At 44.9% G+C, this 23,144-nt stretch overlaps 1 protein-coding gene across 1 annotated transcript in view; it reads right to left on the bottom strand.

Moving 5' to 3' along the window:
- Nucleotides 1-4,850: 4,850 nt before the first annotated feature.
- The window catches only part of NIBAN1 (niban apoptosis regulator 1), a 143,143-nt gene continuing 124,849 nt past the window's right edge, over nt 4,851-23,144 (bottom strand). Inside the window, exons 9-14 of the mRNA XM_040636283.1 lie at nt 22,751-22,938; nt 19,281-19,442; nt 17,619-17,729; nt 15,450-15,557; nt 10,985-11,096; nt 4,851-9,472 (exon numbers count right to left, since the gene is read on the bottom strand). Of these exons, the coding sequence (XP_040492217.1) occupies nt 8,328-9,472; nt 10,985-11,096; nt 15,450-15,557; nt 17,619-17,729; nt 19,281-19,442; nt 22,751-22,938 (1,826 nt within the window). The 3' untranslated portion in view covers nt 4,851-8,327. The remainder of the gene's footprint in view (nt 9,473-10,984; nt 11,097-15,449; nt 15,558-17,618; nt 17,730-19,280; nt 19,443-22,750; nt 22,939-23,144) is intronic.

Genomic DNA, 23,144 nt, shown 5'->3' with positions numbered 1-23,144 from the left:
GAGTAAAATATTTGCTCTTTAACCATCAGAGTTACCTGAAAATGGAATAATCTTTAGGAGATAGTGAGTTCCCCAACCACAGTGGATGTCCACTTAGCTAGAATGTTTTAAAGGGGAAAATTCAGGTGCTATGGATACATTTGCACAAGGTGAACACCAGGGTATCTTCAACCCTAACAGTCTATGATTCCATGAGTATATTGAGTATCTAGACATGTAGGGAAAACACTCCTCCAAAAGTTATGAGTCAAAACACTTGGGAAATCATTAAAAGTTTCTTGGTGGTGTGTAATTAAGTGCCAAAATCAACGTTAACATAACAGCCAAAAGAATTCAGAGAAAGAAGGCTTAAAACTGATGGTAGGAGCGGAATGATGTGGTCCTATGTGTTGGATAGACAGGAAAAGAAAGAACAGTCTTGATGAGATGGTATACTACAAGATGTAGGGTGAAATTGTTGTAAGCCCCAAAACCTTGTATTTAAAATTTTAAAAGACAACAACAACAAGTTTCTAGCAAGAAAACTGGAAGGGCAAAATCTGATACAAGTTCTTCGAAAAATGTTACATCCTGAGGATCATATTTTAATAGGAAAAGGAGAGGGGTTAGGAATATTTATAGATCAGTTACCTTCGAGTTATAAGGAATTAAGATGGGATAAATGTGTTAAGTAAGATTTATCCTTATTTGTTTGGTGTCAGGGAATAGAGTTTCTAGCTAATTTAACATTTTTTGTTTCATTTTGTTTTATTTTGAGAAGGCAAAAGAACTTTCCCTCAAAGCGTTGAGTGGAGTGGGTGTGTGTTTATAATTACCTCCCAAGGACTGTAACCTTTTCTGAAGACTATGATTGTTTGCTGTAGAAGACTGTTCCATTACGGGCACGTTTGTTGCAGAAAATTGTGTTTGTTTTTCTGAGGTTGTCTACTTTGTCATGAGTCAAATTTTCTCACTCACCTTGAGATAATTAACATGTTGATCATGACCACTGACCTTGTTATAGTTGATCAAAGCAAAATATAAACAATGTGAATTCTGCTGCTAAGATAGGGAGAAAAATCCCTTTTAGACCTTTCTTCTTAGTTTTAAAAAATATTTTTCAATGGAAGATTCATTTTCAAAACCAAGCAAGAATCAAGATTCTTAGATAGATGAAAGGATTTGAGTTGGGAGTAATCATGTTTTGTTCACCAAATGGTGAGTGGGGCTAGAGCAGCACATGGACGTTGGGGAAGTATGTGACGGAACCAGTGTTGTCTGTGTGTTTAACACAGTAACACAGTGTTAACACTGTTAACACAGTACAGAGGCAAGAGTATGGGTTTTGTTCATAGTACATTTGAATCCTGGTGAGGTCAGCTGATTGCATTGATGGCCCCAGTTAATGGCTTCCCTGGATTCATGCCCAATGCAATGTGACTCTGCAGCTCTTCCCATCTGTTGAATCTTGGCCAGTCTTGTGACTTGCTTTGGTCAGTAGAGTAAGGCAGAAGGGATGTTCCACCAGTTGAGCCCAGGTCTCAAGAAGCTTTTGTTTCTCCTCCTCCACCTCCGCTTCCTCCTTCTCTCTTTCCTTTCTCTCTCTCTCCTCCTCTTCCTCCCTCCTTCCCTCTCTCTCTCAACCTTGCTTGCACCACATGTATAAGCCCCAACCAGCCTACTGAAGGGAGAGAGACCACATGGATTAGAGCCCTGTTGTCCCAAACACCACTAGGCTAGACTGACATACAGCCAGCCCCCAAACATGTTGGAAAGCCAGCCAAGATCAGAAGAACTGCCTACCTGATGCCTGGCTTGCAGTCTTCTGAGCAATAAATGGTTACTGTTTTAAGCCACTGAGTTTGGGAATGGTTTGGCTTTGTAGCAATTGCTAAATGATGCACCTGGTTCAACTAGTTATTAGCTGTGTAATCTCTAGGAAGTTGCTTAACTTCTCTGAGTCTCATTTTATTCATCTGGGCTTAAATGTCTATTACACATGATCTCTTTTAATCTTTGTCATAACCTTGTGATGGGGGTACCGTTGTTCTCATTTCACAAACTGGTTCTTATAAAGGTTAAATAACTAGCCCAAATTCACACAATAAGTTGACAGCCATGCAATTTTCTCATAAAGGACCTCAACGAAAGTAAATCAAGTTTATAAGCAAACCTAATGAAGAATCCTACAATGTGATCTGAAAGGTGGAGAGCCTCGTTTATGTTTAAGAATATTTCCCTTAAGTTGCGTAACAGAAATTTTCAGTGCAGAAAACATAACCGAGTCTGAATGCAGTGGGGGCAGGGCTCTGCCACTCTGTTCCCAGGGCCTAGCATTACCCCGTAAATGAATCCTGATGTTGCATGGAAAACACCGTTTATCCTAAGAACTGAATCAAAAATTGAAGGGTTCAAAACTTAAGCCTCTGACAGATAGAAATGAAAATACCTTCCTTTTTCCCCACATGATCTCCCTCAAACCAATGTACCAAAAAACTGTCCCCCACATGATTCAGGAAGCTAAGTAGAATCTGGAGGGCAGGGGGGGGAGGGGGTTGGTTAAGTATCATCACCAAAAGCCACCCCTTAGCTTCAAAATCACTTCAGTAACTTGGAGGAATTCCCCAACACATAAACCCACTTTCCTACCCCAACAGTTCCACTTAGCATTGCTAAAATAAAGAGAGGCCTCACCACTACATGTATGTGTCCCTTTGTATAGAGACCAGAGGGGGAAAATTAATCCATAAATTTGGATTCCGTGAATTAAACCACAATGGATCTGCAGAAGGTCTGCATCAACATCCAGAGAGGATGCAAGATTCCTGAAAAGAGTGTGAAGGTGTTGGTATACAGAGGTGTTGATACAAATGTTCTTCAGGGTATCTGTAGGCAGCTAGAGTTTGGATTTGAGTCCATAACAGAGGAGACATGAAAGAGGCAGGACATAAAGGGCAGGCTCAATAGGTTCAAAACCAAATGTGAAATTTCTTGAGCAGAGTCTTTAGTTTGCTTCCTTTGTGCTGCTAGAACACTTCCTCCTCTGCCTGCAGAACCACCACTTGCTTCTCTGTCTTCCCCACTGGACCCCGTTCCCTAAAAGCAGGGACCACAGCCTCTTTTCTGCTCCTTGTCCAATCCCAAGAGGAAGGATCGCCAGAAGGCTGATGCTCTCCACGAATTTCTTGCGCATTTGCTCATGTCTCATAGATTTGGGTGGAATTCAAGGGTAAACTTCTTAACTTTTTACCTTGTTGACCTCATAGGGACCTCAGGAAAAACCAGTGGAGGCTCCTGTTCTGAAAACTAGGAGTGGTTCATACTAGCTAGCTTGATGTGGGGGTGACATGGCTCCGAAGCTCTCTCCCAGAGGGACATGCGATGAAATTCCATCATGAAAACAGAACTGCCTCAGTAAGCTGAGGGTGAGTAGTCACCAGCCTCACAGACCATTGCACTGTGCCAGGCAATCATCAGCCACCTCTCCACTTGTCTCCTACTTCTGGGATTGATGATATTTATTCATTCATTCAACATTTATTCAGCTCTTTCTGTACACAAGGGTGTATACTCCGTTAGGGACACAAAGATTGAAGACAGGGTGCCACAGAGATGGTAGATGGCTGCAGTAGAGCAAGAGAGCACTGAGAGAGAGAGGGAGAGGGAGAAGCAGACTCCTCACTGGGCAGGGAGCCTGACGTGGGACTCGATCCCAGGGCCCCAGGATCATGACCTGAGCCGAAGGCAGATGCTTCATGAACTGAGCCATCCAGGTGCCCCATCAGCAAAGTGTTATGGGGGAGGGAGAGGGGTATGTCCAAACTTGTCCTGACTCTTACAGGAAAAGTGGAAATTGGCCAGATTGAGAAAGGAGGGTCAGAAGATCTTGGAAAGGGGAAGACTGTGGCAACGGTCGAGAGGTGTTCAAGCAGGAGTGCTCCAAGCATGGCTGACAGAAGAGCTTTATTTAGTTGACTCCTCCCAAGATCTCCATTAGTTCCACCCATACCACACCAAATAAACATACACTCTAAGAAAAAACTATGCAGAAGACATTTCAAATCAATGGAATCTCCAGTTGGAATCAGAACCCCCAACTCCAATCTGATCCTTGGCCCTAAATAGAAATTCTGGAGGAGCCACTCTGGGAATGATTCTTGCGTATTGGGGGTTTGCTATGGAAGGAGAGGGAGTGGTAAAGTCTTTGCCACACCCAGTGTCCCCATCCCTGCTAGACTTGATTTCTCCAATGTTTCTTCCTTTCCTGGCTGGAGCTGTTGGCATACATCGAGTTAAAACTGTTATAGACAAGTCAAATAAGGAAGCAAAATACCTATTCTGGACTCCCCCTGGCCATGTCTACCATAATTTGAGTTTGCTGATGTCAGGGACCATACCCACCCTGTTCACCTTTGCTTCTCCAGTACCCACTAGAGGGCCTGCAGATAATAGATACACAGTCATTTTTTTTTGAATGAATAAATTCATGGAGGAATGAGTAACTGTGGATGTCGGTGAGTAAATATCATTTTATTTATGATTATAGAAAGAAGGAACGTTTTGCTTAATGTTATCCATTGAAGATAAACTTGTTTGAAAAGTAGTTCAATTACGTCAGGAGTAATTGCCCGTTATTATAGATGTATTCCAATTCCTAGAGAAACAAGCATAATTTTCAAAGCATAATTACATCTGACATTAAGTGACTTCTCTGTCGACTCCCTTCTGACAACAGTAAATTGAAAGTTCCACAGTGCGGCAATGGTGACTCACCTTTCCATCTGAGGGCTGTTCCTCCCAGCTCAAGTATGACGTTGGCTTAAAAGATGAAATCACTCCCGTTCTAAATGAATATGACATTTGGACAACTCTTCAAGGATGAACATTTTATTGGAATATAGGCACGTGGCAGAGTAAATATATGGTTACAAAGTGCTTTAAGTCTATTTGCTTTATATAGTGACCAGAAAAACCCATCCACAGTGTAGATTTTTTTTCTTGAAGTTCCAGACTTCAGAAGGCAAGTCCCCAAACCTGCTTACTTCTAGTAAAGTATGAAGACACATGTAGCGAACTTTTCTACCTAGTGAACCTGTATTGTTTTAGTCAGTGATGTCCTTCCCTTCCCCAGATTAAAATTGCTATGTAGCATATAGCATCTAGCACTTTTTATAAAGAATGAAAATCCCTCATCTGGCAGAACTGTGAAACCCTTGAAAGTCACGGACTCCAGTGGGGAGGGTGACAAAACCAGACCTGAGCATCTTTGCAATGAAACGTAGAAGATCAGGCCAAGAGACCTGCTGTACTTGACGCTCAGCCTCTTTATAAAAGCTTTTGGACAGACTGCAATCTTATCCTTGTGGTTTCCAAAAGACTTTTTTTTTTTTTTTTGAGACTTCTCTGCATAATTCAAGGCACCGCTGTCTCCACTCTAAGCGGCAAAGGGGAAAAAAAAATGACAAGCTAATTTTTTTTCCAGGCAAATATTCTCTTTGTAAAAGGTCAATGGTAACATAACTCCTTTACAGTCATGGAGTTTTTCCCAAAACCATGTCCTGAGGTTTTCTGCATTACTAGTGGATTTGCCGGGAGAGATTCCCCAGAGCAGCCTTCAGACACTTTGCATGCTGCTCATTTAAATGACAATAACCTTGCTCTAACCTGGAAACCACTAAAGCAATGATTAGCCTATCAAAAACAAGACAAGCTCATAGTAATATGAAGTGACTCCATTCAACGTGTTAAAATGAATAAGGAATATTTTTAATGAACTTTAGTTTCCTGTTCCATCTTCAGATGGAACAATAATCCCGCTTAGTCTAGTGAACTTGTCTTTCGTGAAATATGTACAGAAAAATTCTTTGTGTTCTCAAGTATGTCCTACCACGTTGTGCCCAATACCCTCTGGCCTACAAGATGGGTAAAGGGAGGGCACTGGTAGTCACCCATCCAATGCACATGTACTTTCTTTTAGGGTTGGAAAAATTTCTTAATTTTCCAAGGAGTCCAAGAAGCCCTGAGGTGAGCAAAGGAAGTAAGCCGGGAAGCTCCAGCATGGGCTCAAGCAGGGCTGGGACCTCCTTGCTCGCTGACATTCTCCTGGAGAGAAGGGCAGTCCTTGGTGGGGCCGAGCACTACTCCATTGGCTCCGAGCCTTACTGGGCAGTGCATCTGACCATCTGGCTGTCTGCCTCTTGGACTTTGGACTTGACCTAAGGGAAGGCTCCCCAAGGGCAGAAAGCCCAATTAAAAAACATCTCCCTGCCTGGCAGCAGGCCCCAAATAGCCCCAGCGCAGCAGCGTGGCGGGTATTCAGGTCTCACATGCCTTGAGCCGCTCAACACCTGCCAGTTCTTGTGCGAGGCTCTAGGGATATAAAAGGGACTTGAGAAGGCAGGGAGCCATTATCCGAGGCTGTGTATCTCCAGCAGGAAGCACATATGAGTAATAAACCCCAGTTCCTGTCCTTGAAGAGTGAGGCCCCAGAAGAGACGGGAAGTAAACACAATTTCAATACTCTGTGCTCAATGCAATGATATGAGTGAGCACTGGGGACTGCAGGGACCGGCGGGGAGTGGCCTCTACCTTCTTTCTCTCTAAGGAGACCCCCTCATGGATGTGAAGATCTAAACGCTCTAAGAGAAATTAAAATGATTCAATATGAGACGATAATGATACTGATTATTATTCATTCTTCATCGCCTAGAAATTCTTCATGGGGAGTTGGACAGAGAAAGATTTTAATTCCTGGTGAAAGAGTTAAACTGTGGGACAAATTCTCTAAACAACTGATATAAACTTGCTGGTGATGATCAAAACAAGCTTTTAGGACAGTATGTTGGGATCTAATATTAAAATTTGTGGACGGAAATGTCAAGAGGTACTACCTGGGACTGAAGCTTTTAGGAAATACGGTCTTTTTTGGAAGGATAGTAGAATACAGCTTTTTAATCTTCTGCAAGGAAGTGTTTTAACATTAACATTTCTAGGTCATGATCCGTTGCGAAGACATATCTGTGCCTCTTTCCATGAAAGTGTAAGTTCCAGGAGAGGAACAGAGTCTTTTTCACTGCACTATCTCTAGCACCTGGGACATCACAGGGATCAGTTAACTTGCCGAATGACCAAACAAATGATTTCCACTCTGGTGACATCTTTAGAACTTGCCTGGAACTTGATGATGTACATCTTGGCTCTTCATCTTCCTTCCTTCCTTCCTTCCTTCCTTCCTCCCTTCCTTCCTTCCTTCCTTCCTTCCTTCCTTCCTTCCTTCCTTCCTCCTTCCTCCTTCCTCCTTCCTTCTTCCTTCCTTCCCCATTTATTCACTTTATTCCCCTTCTGGGAATGAATCAGGACTGTTTCAATGGATAGACAAAGTTGTCATGGTTTGAAAATTGGCGTATTTTTTTCTTTAAATTCCTGTAGGTCTTTTAATTTATGCCAAAGCACCTTCTCTTTTCTTGTTGTTGTTGTTGTTGTTGCTGCTGGTGTTACTATGCCTAGCACAGTGCGAGCCAGAGAGCAGCTATTGGAATAATGCTTGTTTAACCGGTAGTCTTTTATGCTCAACAATTAGCTAAGGCCCCTCTGCACAGCCTAAGGCTAATTTGGAATTCTTTCAGGCTTAAACATGCCAAGGAAATTTTCCTGCCTCATCTGAATTTCCCCAAAAGGTGATTAATTAATAAGAAGCAACATGATTAATTAACAAGAAATTGATAGCAGAATTAGTACCAGGCTCAGACAGCCCCACAGACCACAACCTTCCTCCGTTCGCGCTCAGCTTCCTCTGGGTTCTCTCAGGCATAATCTCTCAGGGGCTGCGGGGCTGCCCACAGCCGGGTGACCAGTGTTCACCACCGACCCTTCCCTGCGGTCTGACTGTAGACGGATGCCGAGTCCTTCAGAGACAGTGAAGTTGCTCTAACGGACGGTGAAGCTAGATTTACAATATACATTTGCATTCTTACCAAAAATTAAAAAGCTTCAAGCACATTAGAGGAAAATGTGCAGTGTATTGGAAATTATGCTCCTACTGTCTTTTTCATCTTTGCTGGAACACCTCCCTTAGACATGCTCAGCTGCCTCTCACCCCAAACACTTCCTATTAAAATGCTAGAGCGGTAATTCATGGTAGAACAGTTCAATTCCACAAAGGTCTGCCTCAGTGCGCATGCCCTGTGTGCATTTCCTCTGGTTTCATTACACACATTAAGGAAATACTTTTCTTCTTTTTTTTTTTTTTTCTTTTTGGTAACAACTTGTGTGCAACCCCTAAGCATACCCATAGCTATGAACCTTTGGCTGAGTTTGTGCAAAGAAATACTTATGCCAAATTGTCCCTTTCACTCTTCCGAGGGCTGCCCTGGGGTACTCTCCCCCACATCTTGTGAACCTAGCAGATCGAAGTTTGGAGCATTCTCCACCACCCACTGGCACTCGTGAACACCAGCAGCCTTAACCTCTTCTGTATCCACACTGGCAGTAGCCTGGGCCATGCTGCTGCTCCCTCCCAGGGCTTCTTCCACAGAACCCTGGCTCTCACTGGGGCAGGTGGGGTGAGCACTGGAAATGCAATCTTCTTCTGGCTTGTCCTCAACCTCCACAATGGCCTCGGCCCCTCCTCCTTCCTGGGCATCCAGTCTGGAAGCCCCCCCTGTGAGCTCCTTCTCAGGGGACTCCCCAGCCTCTGCTTGCTGCTCTGGGGGGCCAGGGCTGCTGGCACCCTGGGTAAGCCCTTCACAGGCCAGCTGAGCCCCCAGCAACCCCCCCAACTCCTCCCTGCTGGCCTCCGCCTCAGCCTCCCGAGGGGAAGAGTGGGCCTCCCTCTCACTGATTTCACCGCCTTCACAGCTGTCCTGACTGGAGGCAGCTGCTTGATCGGCCTCTGTGTCGATTTGGGTTGTTGCCTCTACTGTTTCAGTTTCTTGGGGAGCAAGGGTCTCTTCATTTGTATCTTTCTCAATCTCGAGGGAGGCTGATTCCACTGGCACTTCAATGGTCACTGTCAACAAATTTCTGAGCTCCTTCAAGGAGCCCGAGGCAGAGCTGGATTCTGGCTTTTCGTAGCTGGGTTCTCTATCCTCAGGAGCCCCTCCAAACTCCAGCTCCGAAGAGTGTGTGCCCAGGGCTCCTGCTGTGTCCTCTGCAGCCACAAGAGGCACAACAGGGCCATCCACCCCTGAAAGAATCCCCTGTCCGGTCCCGTCTGGGGGTGGGGTAGGGACAGGGAAAGATGGGCTTTCTCCTTTGGCCAACGGACTAGGGACCCCAGGCTGCTTCTGTTCCCCCGGCTCCTGGAATACTTCATTACTCAGCACCTCGCTCTCTGAAACTCCTGGCAGAATGGCCGAGGCTCTCTTGGCAGGGCTGGCCTGGTTTGACCCTGCGGGGGTTTTTAGATCAGTTAAGCTGGACACACTTTCACTGGGCAAGGCCATGTTGTCTTCAAATAAGTTGTGTTTCTTCAGGAGAGCAGCTTCCTTTATCACTGAGAAAGACCAGAAAACAGAACATGACATTGACCCTCTGCCCCGGCCACCCTGGGTTTTCTGATGTTATCCAGAAGCCAAACTCCCTTCCCAGCTTTTCTGGCTACCCAAATTTCTCAATATCAAATTCCAGCTGATAACCACCCTCTTCCAGGTCTCCTTCCCTCATGACCAAAGTCCACAAACTCATTTTCAACTCTGGACCTCTGTTGTGTTCATTCATTCATTCCTTCACTCATTCACGGGTGCAAATTGGGCACCCACTGTGGGACAGACACTGAGAATCCAAAGATGAATGAAATAGGGCTTTTGCTTTGAAGGAGCTCGCAACCTCGAATAGTATCATCTGTATCACCCATAGAGGCCCCGCTGTAGGGGCAGGCCTGACATTTCTCTGCTTCTTCTTATAATCCGGTCCTGCATGTGTACTGGGTACTCAGTACCGAGTATGCAGAGAGCGCTGTTGGCCTGCAGTGTCTAGAATGAAGGCCAGTCTTAGAGGTCTTGAGAGGACTCACAACAACAATAATAATGATAGTGGCTGACATTTTTGACCACAGGCCTCCACTATAGCTGTGCAGGCTGCACAGTGCCCAATGGTATCATACCCAAGGGGGCACCCCTCACATCAGAGACAGCATAAATTTGTGTATTCAGCAGAATTTTCCAGCAACGAGCAGTAGACCATCCCATTCTGATAAAATTGGTTTATCAGAGAACAGTCAAGCGTCTGGAGGAAGGGAGCCTTTTCCTAATTGGCGGAAAGGTGCCATGATGGAATGCCAGTGGGCTTGAGTGAACCCTTCCGGTCAGACACTGATGACATCTTCACATTTCTCATCCCGTTGGGTTAGCTACTGCAGCCTGTGCTTGGTCTGTTTTCTTTGTGGAGGGTTTTTGGTGATACTAACACCTTCCTCATGGAGACCAGACCCGTTTCAGGCCTACGGTTTGGGGCAAAGGCCCTGTCCGGCATATTTCTGTCAAAGTTGTCCTGCCTACAGTCCCATCATAAGCAAGGCCTAATTCCACAGGACAGCATGTGCTGGAGTTCCAACCAGACTCACAGAGTACTGTGTCAGCGCCCTGTGTCTGCTTCTGTCCAGCTGACAGGACGTGAGGAATGTGCTGAGGAAGCAGCTGGCAACCCCTGCCCCTGGAATCACCTCCTCCTGCCGCAGGGAGGGGTTGGGAGTCTGTGGCTACAAGCACCTGTTTTCCTTTGTTCTGTCTGGAGGAAGACAGCTGTTCATGAGGAAGTCTAGCCTTAATCTCCCCAAACCTCGGTTTTCTGTGAAAAACAAAGCTTGAAATTTCTGTCTCCCAGAGTTCTTATCTGTATTCAAAGAAATAACACCCAAAGGGCTCGCATAGTGTCTGCCAGATCATGACTCTCGGTCAAGGTTAGTATCCTTCTCTCTTTCCTCTCCCTGCGGGCCTCCCTGAGTCCGCTTGAAGGGGTCCTCCTCCGTACCTGGTGTTCCCTCCAGTGCCCAGGAACCCCTCCTCACCTTTCAGAGTCTCGTCAAGAAGGATCTGATGTAGAATCTCCTCGTAGACATTCTCCACGTGAATCATACTGGTGTGGTCTGCAAAGATGAACTGCTCATATTTCTGCAGCTCCTGGAGGGTGAGAGATGGGGAGACAGAGGACAAGGCGTGAGATGCCAATTTGTACAGGAGTACAGGGAGCGTGACTCGAACTCAAGAACCCCTCCTTGGAGGGTGGGGCACTCAGCCACTGGTCACCCCTTCCCTTTCCCCAGCCACCGAAGCACGATGTCCCGTACTCGGCACACGCTCTGTGTACTTCACGGGTGTATACACACAGATCATCGCAAGGCCCTGTGTGGGGGTCTGGGGGTCTCAAGGCCCTCCTTTTCTTCCGTCACAACCAAAATGTTTCCTTCTTTCCTTTTTTCCCCTTTAAACTCCAGTAGTACTTGACCAAGGTGTAAGTTACACACAGTAAAATGTACACAAGTAGGTCTCAGTGGTTTTAAATATATAATTATATATATATTATAATAAATATATATAATAATAAAAGTATGTATTATATAATATAATATAATAATATAATAAATAATAATATATAATAAATAAATAATATATAAATAATAGATAAATATATAATATAATTACACATATATAATTATATATATATATATAATTATACCCACATAACTACAACCCAGATCAAGATAGAGAATATTTCCAGCGCCCTGTGCCTTCTTCCAGCCTACACCAACAAGAAATAAGCACTACTCTGTATCTGCCACAACAGATTCGGTTTTCTAACTTTTTTTTTTTTTTTTTGAGAGAGAGAAAAAGAACACATGTTGGGGGGCAGACACAGAGGGGGATGGAGAGAGAGAATCTGAAGCAGGCTCCATGCCCAGCACTGAGCCTGACATGGGCTCCATCTCACAACCCTGAGATCGTGACCTGAGCCAAAATCAAGAGTCAGATGCTTAACCGACTGAGCCACCCAGGCGCCCCCAGTTTTTCTCATTTTTTGAATTTTACATAAATTGAATCCCACATTCTTGTGTGTTTGGTTTGGACAGTCATCCGTGTTGCCGCAGGAATCAGTAGCTCGCTCCTTTTTGTCGATAAAAGGCATTCATTATATGGATGAACTAAAATTATTTAGCTTTTCTACAATTTTCACCTATTGATGGTATTGAGATTTGTTTATTTTTTAACTGTTATGAGTATACGTGCTATAAACATTCCCATGATTTTTTTTGTATTGAAGGACTTTTTAAAATCTTCAGTGTCTACCTAGAAGTGAAATTGCTGGGTCCTGGACTAGATGTATGTTTAACTGTATCAGAATGGGACCCTTTCCAGGTACGGAGAATCTCGCATCAAGGACTCTTCAGGGACATTCTCTGCTTTCCCTCCCACTGGCCCTGACAGTCATTGATTCCCTCTGAAATAACCCAGGCAGGACGCATAATCCTTTAACCCTTCCTGCTCTCCAAGGGTTTCCAGATGGCTTGAGGTCAGGGTAGGGGTCAAAATGCACCAAATCGCATGTCAGTGATGAACTCAGTAATCCTTACAGCTAATGGTGCTCAAAGGGCCCCAAGAGCCAGCACCTTAGCAGAGGGATTTGATGCCTTTTGCCTGAAGGATTTTCAGTAGGTGATCAGAAGCCACCAGACGCAGACAACTCAGCGCTAGTACTTGGGGTCCCAGGCCCAGATCACGACAGGCCATAATGGGGTCCCTTTATATCCACCCTAGAGCAAAGCCAAAGGATTGAACAGACATGAGCTTGCATGACCCTGAGAGGGTCTGTGAGGCAGGACTGACACACAGATGAGAACTGTGTGGAAAGAGCAGGGCCGGGAGGCCGGACACTGCCCTGGATTAGCTGTGGGACCCGGGTCGGCCACGTCCCTGCTCCATGCCTCTCTCTCTTCCTCTGCAAAGCGAGGGCCACAGGCTCAGGTCTGCAACACCCTTTCCTCTCCCTGGGTGGTCTCCCACTCTTTATTCCCCTGAGTCATGCCTCAGGATTCGGTGAAAACATGACTCTGGGAAGTCCTCCCTGACCCCACGTAGCGAGGGGCGCCGGGCTCAGAGCTCTGGCCGGGCCTCTTTCCCATAGGCGGCTGCTGTGCTCCTTCACTGCCTGCCCACTGCCTCTAGGCTGCGGACTCCAGGACAGCAGGGACGCTGGCCTGGCACAGTGCCTGGGTCATATCTGATATATAGTCAGTACATGTTTGCCGAATAAACAGCAGACCTTTAAAATTTCAAACAGCTAGGGGCGCTGAGGTGACAGTGTCGGTTAAGCCTCCGACTCTTGGTTTCCGCTCAGGTCGTGATCTCAAGGTTGTGAGATCGAGTCCTGAGTTGGGCTCTGCCCTCAGCGCAGAGTCTGCTTGAGATTCTCTCTCTGCCTCTTCCCTCTGCTTGCAACTCTCTCTCTCTAAAATAAATAAATAAATCTTTAAAAAAATTTCAAACAGCTAAGTAAGTGCGTGGAAGGGAACAACTTGCTAGGGATGTTTATACCGTTGTGACAGGTCCAGCTTTATCACATAGGTCTTCTATATTGAACTGAACATAATGTAGCATATGTTTAATTCCTTGGAGCAATTTAATTGGAGTCTCTAAGGGTGGGTCTTGGGGAATCCGAATTTTTTTCACAAGCTCCCCAGGCAATTTTAATGTGCACCCCGGACTGAGTAACGCAGATCTAGGAAGCTGTGACTTAAAGAACCAAGGGAAACATACGTTAGTAAAATAACGAATCCTTCAGTGGAGCAGATAACTCCTCATTTATCCATTCTGCAAATCCAGATTTTAAAAGAAATCTCTTGGCACTGAAATCATAGCCTTCGTTACTGAAAACTTTGGGTCTCGGTTTCTTTGGAAACCAATCATTCTTGATTTAAAAATCCCAAGATCATTTTACAGACAGGGTACAACTCTGCTGATGCTTGGGAAAAGGGAACAGATGAGAAAGGGGAACTTTCTTTGCCCTTCTCCTCTTTTGGGAGAAGGTGGCTCTGAGGTCCCCAAATTGCCTTTGGGATTGAGAAACACTCTAAGTGGAAGGTCTGTGTGCAGACACACCCAGAGGCGGACTAACGCATCCTTTGTGTGGCTGAACTTTTCCATCCACACATGGCCAAAGGACGATCAGATAGGCAGATTCTTTATTCCTGTGGCTTCATCAAACTCCCAGAAATAAATGCCAGGTACTAGATATGCTAGGACTCTAAAGAAGAAAGCATTTATAGAATATAAAAATAACCAAAGACATTTCTGCAGTAAAATAACTCTTGCAGAGGATTTTAATGATGCAATTCTTGGAGACCCTCTATGCTGCCCAAAAGTCCTTTTTAAATTCTAATAAGCTCTTCATGATTTGCTCCAAGAGGGAGAAGGCACTGAAAGTGTCCAGGCTCATAGATCATTTCTGAAATGTAGAAATAGTAATAGTAGTCATATATACTATTTACTGAGTGTACACCATGTTATCAGCGAGTGTGAGCTGAGTTCAAACTCTGGTGGTTACCAGCTCTGTGACTTTGGGCCCCTTACTTAATCCTCAAGTTTCCCCATTTGTACAATGAGGATATAAATAGTACTTCCTCATAGAGTTGTTGTGAGAATTATTGAGATAATCCATACAAAGTGTTTAACATAGTGTCTAACATATGGTCAGCACTCATCAAATATTAACAATGTAGTCTCTTCAATCTTAAAAGGGGTACTGCAAAATATATCATCTCCATTTTCTAGAAGATGGAATCTAGGCCAAGAAAGAGGAAAAGCGACTTGTCCGAGGCCCCAGAGCCAATACATGGAGGAGCCAGGACTCGAACCCAGGTCTTGAACCCGCCTCCATGGACGGCTCACCCATGGCTCTGCTCTGCAGACCAAGTCACACCTTCATAACCACGGCTGTCACTGGTAGCAGCTTTAATGGTTTCCGTTTCATTGACTTCACCAAACAAACGTTAAAAGAAAAAATATCCTTCTGTAATTGTGTTACTTAAGGTCTTTTCCTGGATGTAGTGGTCAAGTTTCAGAGGATATGTGGTACCCATGAGTCATACTATAACGAGGAGCACCTGGTGTCCTCAGGTGCTCTATGACAACCCTTCGTTTGGCTCAAAGTCAGATGATTACCTTTGAGATTCTGTCTAGTCCCGGGGTTGGCAAATCTGGCAGCTGCTCACTTTTGTAATAAAGTTTTATCGGAACACAGAAGCACCCATCGTTAATGTATCGCCTATGTCTGCTCTCGCACTTAGCAGGGCTGAGTAGTTGCAACAAAAACAGTACGACCCACAAAGCCTAAAATCTTTACTATCTGACCACTTGCAGAAAAAGTTTGCCAACCCCTCTGTGGTCTGGTCCACTGTTTGCAAGCACATCCCAACAAAAGAACTTGCTTGAACTTCACAGCAATAAAATCAGGCTCTTTGGAGTAACCCATCCCCTTACTGGTTTGCACGTGGATGCCAGTGCCTTCTGCACGGTGGGAAGTGTGATTTGAACCAGTGCCTCTTGAAATATCCTCTTCCGGATGGTGCTGCTGTCATAATCATATTGCTGTCAATACAGAGATAGAAACATATGCTAAATAGCAACATTGCAATCTGTTAACTTTTGCTTAAACAAAAACTCAGTCACTCACTTGTCTCCCTTTTCCCGCTATTTCTGAGGACACTTACGGTGTTTCTATGGTCTCAAAGATCTTACTATACAATTCTCTCGTACTTTGGGTGGCAAGTATGACTATTAATGATCCATCTTACCCTCCCCTCTTACAGTTAGGGAAACTGAGGCAAGATCAAAACAGTAACTTCTGCATTATAAAGAAGTTGGGGACAGAAATGGGGATGAGTTTGTATGTCATCACCCCTGCCCTGGGTGGGTCCATAAGAGCCAAGATCATCTATTTCCTTCACTTTACAACCAAAAAGCAGAATTAGTGGGTTGTAATGATTTCCACAAAGGGAGGGTCTGGCTCATAACTACCTTAACACTGCGGCATGTTAACCGAAGAAGTTTAGTATCTAGACCAAGAAAGATGTTGATTCACTGCTCTGCATGGAATATTCAAACCTAGAGACCAGAGTTTGGTTTCAGATGACCCTTTAAGAAGATCACAGACACACTGGAACACAGTCACGGGCATAGGAGCAGAATGGTCAGGCCAAATAAAGAACGGTTCATGAGACAAAGGCATTTATCCTGGAGATGATAACTTTGGGCAAAATTATAGCTCTATTCAAGCAACCAAAGGCTACTATGTGGAAGAAGGACATGAACAGAGAGAACAGAACTAGAATCACCAATGGTGACAACTTCGGCTTCACATTAGGAAGCACGTTCTTGGAGTTCAAAGTGTCCAGAACAGAAAGGGACTGTCCGGGGAGGTCGAAAGTGTCCTGACACTGGAAGTGATATTGACATTGATACTATCTTTTCTTTCCAATTGCAAGTTCATTATTACTTGTGTTCCCATAATAAATATTGCTTTTATTATTTTTTAATTTTTTAAAAGATTTTATTTCTTTGTCAGAGAGAGAGAGTGAGAGAGCACAAGCCAGGGGAGCAGCAGGCAGAGGGAGAAGCAGGCTCCCTGCTGAGGAGGGAGTCCGATGTGGGACTCGATCCCAGGACCCTGGGATCATGACCCGAGCTGAAGGCAGACATGCTTCACTGACAGCCACCCAGGAGTCCCATAAATATTGCTTTTAATCTCAGTGATTTGGTTGCCAAAATCAAATCACTGCCTGCAAGGTATTAAGATTGGGTCTAAAAATCAGGGACCACCTCCTAGGCTCTGTGGGACTTTGATCTTCTGCTCCAAGGCACTGTTAACCGAAGTAATAATAAAGTAATAAATAAAGTAAATAAATAAATAAATAAAGTAATAAATAAATAGGTAGTAAGAAATTAGTGGACTAAATTTAAGAATTGTTTTAGCTCTAGGCTCACCATCGATTAGCCTGTTGAGCTTAAGTAAGTCAGGTTAGCTCTTAGTGAGTCAGTTTCCTCATCTCTATAATGGAGACATATTCTAATTGTCTCACAAGTCCTTGTGATATCAAACAAAACAAAAAAGCTTTAAAAAAAAGACCAAGTGCAAGCTGCTATTATTAAAACCATTTTGATATATACTTAAGCAGTAAGCACATAAAAACAATTTCATATGGCAGGTGTCTTTTTTTTTTTTTAATATTTCCTTTGCCAGGAGATTTTGATTTTTCTAAAACATGTTGGCTAATTTAAATGGGTTTTACTATATTGTAAACTCTTTGAAGAAGGAAGCTGCGCCTTGCCTATTTTTACATTTTATGGAATATCTATCACAACGCTTTGCTTAGAGTGGAGTACAACTGCTCTGTCTCAAGGACAGGTCGCTTCTAGCGGATGGAAAGGGTCCTGCGGACCTGTGGTCCCCACAGTTGCCACTAGATGGCAGAACAGGCATGAAAGTCATGCTGGGGGCCCAGGGGCTTCGTAGCCATTGCTACTTCAGTGGAGAAAGGGGGCAGGATTACAAACAGGAGAGTGAAAGACAGAATTTGGTATTCCACTTAACAAAAGAAGCAAGGGGTTACAGTTGTTTTGCGTTTCCCACAAACGACAGAACAGTTTTACCTTTAAGACTCGGAGCTTAACCTTCTCGATGGCGACCGCAGTTTTGGAGGCCTCTCCTTGGAGATGCGGGGAAAGCAACTGCTCGAAAGTGAATACTGCATTCTCCATTAGCTAGAAGCCAAAAGGAACACAGAAGAGTGCCGGTCAGAGGCCGGGGTCTCTACCCCAGAGCAGGGAGGGGATGACCATCACAGTCCCCCGTCCGCCACCGACACCCCCCCGCCCCCCCGCAGCACTACTCTGGGACCACTCAGGGCAACAGGTCCTCAGCCCCCTACCTGGGTTAGGAAATAAATAGGCACCTGACCACAGTGGGATCAGTAAGAGTCTGGGAAATAAACACACACTCACACCTATGTAGGTATGCACACACTTATTTTTTCCCGCCTCTCTTCTTCTTATGCTCTGAGCTGCAAAACCCACAGAGGCCATGGGATTGAAAATACCACCCTTTCTGCTAGTCAACCCCTTCCTCCGGTCTCTGGTACCTGCAGCCTGGGGCTTGACAAGGGAGGTGGAAGGCCTCTCCAGTCATTTCTTGGTGGCTTTAATCCTGCACTGCCACTTTTGGGGGGATGCAAACCAGTCCAGCACACCTCTCTGCACTTAGCCTATCCCTTCACTTCTCTTCCTTGCTCTGCCAGGCTGGAAGGGAGGCAGGGTTGGGGCTTGGTGGGCACAGTGGCTGATGTGTTCACGGGGTAGGAAATGGAAATGATTCCGATTTCTTAGTCTCTGCTCTTGTACCTGTATCAGTTTCACCAGGATTCAGGATTACCAAAGGGACTTCTGTTAAACTGTTGCCCAATTTTGTTCCCCCAGTCCATCTGTAATCCTTCACAACTCGGAGGTTAGATAATAAGGTGTATCACTTAATCCGCCCTATAACTTTTAAGGAACAAATGTTCCTTTCTTCCCCAAGCCTCTGATCCGCAAGCATGAACACATAGCTTTGTCCAGCACTCTCAACACTGTAGTGACCTTATCTAAGCATCTGTCTCTGAAGGGGGTCTGGCACAGTGCCCAGCCCCTTAGTGAGCTCCCCTCGGAACACCCCTAAAATAGAACTGTGCTCTTCTGGCTACAGTGATCACACCCTTCTTCATTTAGAAAGTACTCTAGTATGGAAAGAATTGGTGCTTGTTCCTGGAGAAAAAGTTCCTTGTGGGGAAAAAAAGGAACTTACCAAGTAGACCCAAGAGATCCAAATATGAAGCCGTGATTGACTGACTGATTTACTCTTAACTGGGTTAGGGAACTAACGTAAGCCGGTAGTGCTCCATTCTAGCTGCATATTAGAAGCAGTGGGAATGGGACTGGGGGAAAATTCCTGGGAGCGGGACCTAGACGTCAGCATTTCTCAAAAGCTCCCCAGACGATTCTCATGTGTGGCCAAGGTTAAAAGCACTGGTTTGACAAATGAAGCAATTATCAGTTAATGCTACTTGATTTCCCTGGAATTTTTTTCCCTTTCTGATGTTCATCAACATGAAAAAGACATGAAGCCAGCTGGAAGGAGCAAGGACGTCCTCACTCAGCATGATGACGACGGAAATGGGCCCCATTACCAAGAGCTGCACTAGCACCCCTGTCCCCCTGGCCAGCCCTTGCTTCTCCGCTGTCTCCGTCCATACCCCCCACAGAGGCCCCGGCCGCTCCCACCTCCTGCATGTCGTTCTGTGTCCTCTGGACCACCAGATCCACGTGTGGGAATCGGAAGCGGCTCTTGAGATCCTGCAAACGCTCCTGAAGCAGGTTGACTTTACTGTAACAAGGCTCCATCTTCATGGAATCCAGCGGAAGAGTCATGAGCCGGTCTAGACGCTGTGTTTTGGTGAAGGGAAACATTAAAAACCTTCAGACTCAGGAGCAAGATGGCACGCATATTCGATATTACATACATTCTAAACGATCAAACGTATGTTAGTAGAGTGAATCACATCTCAGATCGCTGCATCTGTTGACATCTCCATTGTCTTACTTGCCTCCTTCAGGGATCCCTGGGGCAGCTCCATTGCTAGGGCAGAGACTGGTAGATGAACCTACTGGATGATGGGAGGACCCAGGGAAGCATTTGGGGAAGCATTGGGGCTCCAATCTTAGCTCTTGATGGACTCTGGGCTCCGACTTCCAGAGCTCGAGAGCTAGTAGGCAGGCTTTTTAGCACCTGGAATTGCTGCTGGGCCCCCCAGGGTCTCCAAAGCCTTTTTTAATGAGGTCAGGATGCCCCCAGGTCCCAGGACTCTGGGAATGAAGCCAGAATCTCCACGGTTCTCTGAGGCTCTGTCAGGGCTCACGAGGCTTCCTCTGCTGTAGGTTCTCTGCGGTGCTGGGGAGGTGGGTGGTAGGAAGAGGTCTGGCCTGGGAGAGGCATCCAGTTAAAAAACTAGGATCCCTCCTCCTGTGGTTCGCACAAGCAATGAAGCCATAGGGCTTCCAGCAAGAGGGCAGCCATGGGCTCTTACACTGGGGATGTCCTTGCCGACAGAATGCTTTCTATTTTCCAGGCTGATTTTCAAATTATTTTATTTTATTTTATTTTAAAGATTTTATTTATTTATTTGACAGAGACAGAGAGACAGCCAGTGAGAGAGGGAATACAAGCAGGGGGAGTGGGAGAGGAAGAAGCAGGCTTCCCGCGGAGGAGCGTGATGTGGGGCTCGATCCCAGAACTCCAGGATCATGCCCTGAGCTGAAGGCAGACGCTTAACGACTAAGCCACCCAGGCGCCCCTGATTTTCAAATAATTTTAAAACATGAATACTGGATATCTAGAAGAAACAGGGGGTGGGCAGTGAAAGAGAAGATAGACAGGTGCTGAAAATGGACAGCCAGGGAGAACTGCGGAGTAACACAGGGTGAGTGTGAATAACAGAGGATGTGCTGTCCGATTTTCAAGTTACAGAAAAGAGACAAAGCTCGAGTTCTAGGTGTCTCTAAATAGGAACTCTTAAAGGGCGCGTTCTCTTTGTGTTCGTAAAGAGAACACATCACTCTTCTTGAGAAGTGAGTTTGGGGGAGCCACACTGAGGCAGAATTAATGATCAAACACGTAAGATCAAACTTGTCCAACCTCACACAATATGAAATGCATCTATTTTTAAGAAATAACAATTAAGCAGACAAAAGAGGAAAAATGGGTTGCTGCTTTGCTTCTATCAGACAGGCCAAAGTTTAAAAGAGTGGTCATGCCCAGTTCTGATGGGCATATGGGGAAGAAAGTCCTCTGCCGTACACAATGGACGGAAATGTAAAACTTAAATCCTATTTTTGAAATGCAAATGGTAACATCTGTTAACAGGAGAAATAAACCACCTTTCAACCTAGCACTCCTGCCTTAGAAATCTATCCCACAGGGAGGAAAGCATCAGAGTATAATATATGTAACAAGGTTATTTACTGCAGCTTTGTCCATGATGCCAGCAACATTTGGGTAGTTGAATATATCATGGTGCGTTCAGACATGAAATATTATGTAGCCATTACGAAGAATGGTTTAGAGCGAGAGCAGCTAACTTGAAGACAGTTTCACGAGGTATTTTTTGAATGAGAACACTGGTAAAGAGTAGGATTTGTAATACGATCCCATATTTTTAAGCGCAAACAATCTGAAAATAAAAAAGCCCATAAATGTGTATGTTTTATCGCTATATAAGCAAGGGGAAAAGTACAGAATGGCATATGCTAAGATGTTAACTCTCGTTACTTGAAGGGAGGTGGGGGGGCGGGAGAGTAAAGGCGAGTTTTAAAAAAGGTTGCAAAAAGAAACTTCAAAATAGTTATAAAATGTATCTTGTGTATGTACATGTATGCATACATAAATAAGAAAGGGAAAAAAAGGGCAGGCATCTGGTTTTATCCACGGACTGATAGTGATGTGTCAAGTGTAAACCAAGCTGCCCCGTTACGTGAGTGATTACTGAACTTCAGGGTACCTCACATCCTCGGGAGGCCTTGTGAAGCAGAATGCTGGGCCCTACCCACAGCGTCTCTGATTCAGGAGATTGTTGGCTGGGGGCCTGAGAATTTGTGTTTTTAACGGCCAGGTGATGACACTGCCAGTCCAGGGACCACACTTGGAAAAACATTTTTAACATGAGTCTATATTTTTGGAAACAAATCAAACAAAATTTATATCGATGAGGATATATGCTTCTATCTTTGTACGAACAAGAAACAAGTATGTGAAAACACATTCTAAGTCATTTGTATTAGTTCAGGGAGTTGGGAGTGGAGGTAGCCTAGCAGTTGGGACAGGTATGGATTGATGTGGGAAGCCAAAGCAGAAGAAAAATTATTAAAAATTATTAAATTTCCTTACTACCTACAGCCCATTGACAAGTCCTTGAAACAGGCACAGTGACATTCCTCTAGGGACTCGATGTTGATAATTTGCTGAGGGTGAAAGGCAATCTAAGCGTGACCCCCAGGATCCTGTAAGTCTACTTTAACATATAAAAATTCCTTTGGAAACTTCCTTTATCTCTACCCCCCAAGATACATGTTGGCAATCATCCCTCAAGCATATGGCCCACCGATATACATCTGAGGTCTCAAGACTCAGGTTTTATTAGACAGTAGTAAATGACCTTTTCCTAACAACAGCTAGCCCCCTTGAGGTCCTGGAAACCTGGCTTCCAAAATTCCTGAGACTTACACTATCCCTAACCCCGTCCCAACTTGAAAGTGTGTAATGGGCCACTCCTCATGACCCCGGTGCAGTTCTTTCTGCCCATGGGTCCTGTCCCCATGCTTTAATAAAACCACCTTTTTCCACCAAAGAATCTCAAGAATTCTTTCTTGACGCTTTGTACCCTAATGTCTTTCCTACATCATGGGTGATCAATTTTGCCCACATATATATTTTGTCTCTCTATATATTGTTTCGTTTGCACAAGAACATTACTATTTTTGCAACTTGAAAACCATTAATAAAGGAAATCAGGTGAATGGACAGATAAGTGGGGTTGCTGGCTGTCTGAAAGAAATAGATGGTGAATGGATAGAAGGGAGGTGGGGTGGGGGAGGAGGAAGAAAGGAAAGGAAAGAAGGCACAAATGCAAATAAAGGCCCAAGGAAAAGGCAGCCCCAGGCTGGCCATTCACACTCAGTTCCTTGGCTCCATATCTTACCTCCTTAAGCTGGACGTTGTCTTTGGTGGTCTGAAAGTTCTGGCTAAGTTCATCCACTTCTTTTTCAAAGAGCGAGCGGACTTCACTGAATCCTGAGCTCACCGGCCCCATCAGCTCCTCCAGAATGGAGGCCAAGAATGGTTGCACACTCTCTGCACAGCTTTTCTCTGCTGGCTGGGCCACAATGGCTGAGATAGGAAATAAGTAGAAAACCATCACTTATTGTGGGCAAAATTGGGTTCAAAGTCCCTGGAGCCAGGCCACAGGTGGGCAGTAACCAGAGAGCCATTTAACAGCCCAGGCAAGCTCAGACGGGCAAGACAGACCAGCACAGAGAGTCCCGTGCCAGCATTCACCAGAATGGAAAACAACTAGATGTTTCCAGAATTGGGAC

Source organism: Ursus maritimus, unplaced genomic scaffold (genome assembly GCF_017311325.1).
Source record: "Ursus maritimus isolate PB19 unplaced genomic scaffold, ASM1731132v1 scaffold_2, whole genome shotgun sequence".
Lineage (NCBI taxonomy): Eukaryota > Metazoa > Chordata > Mammalia > Carnivora > Ursidae > Ursus > Ursus maritimus.
The sequence above is the reverse complement of the archived record's forward strand: the minus strand, read 5'-3'. Positions and strand labels throughout refer to the sequence as shown.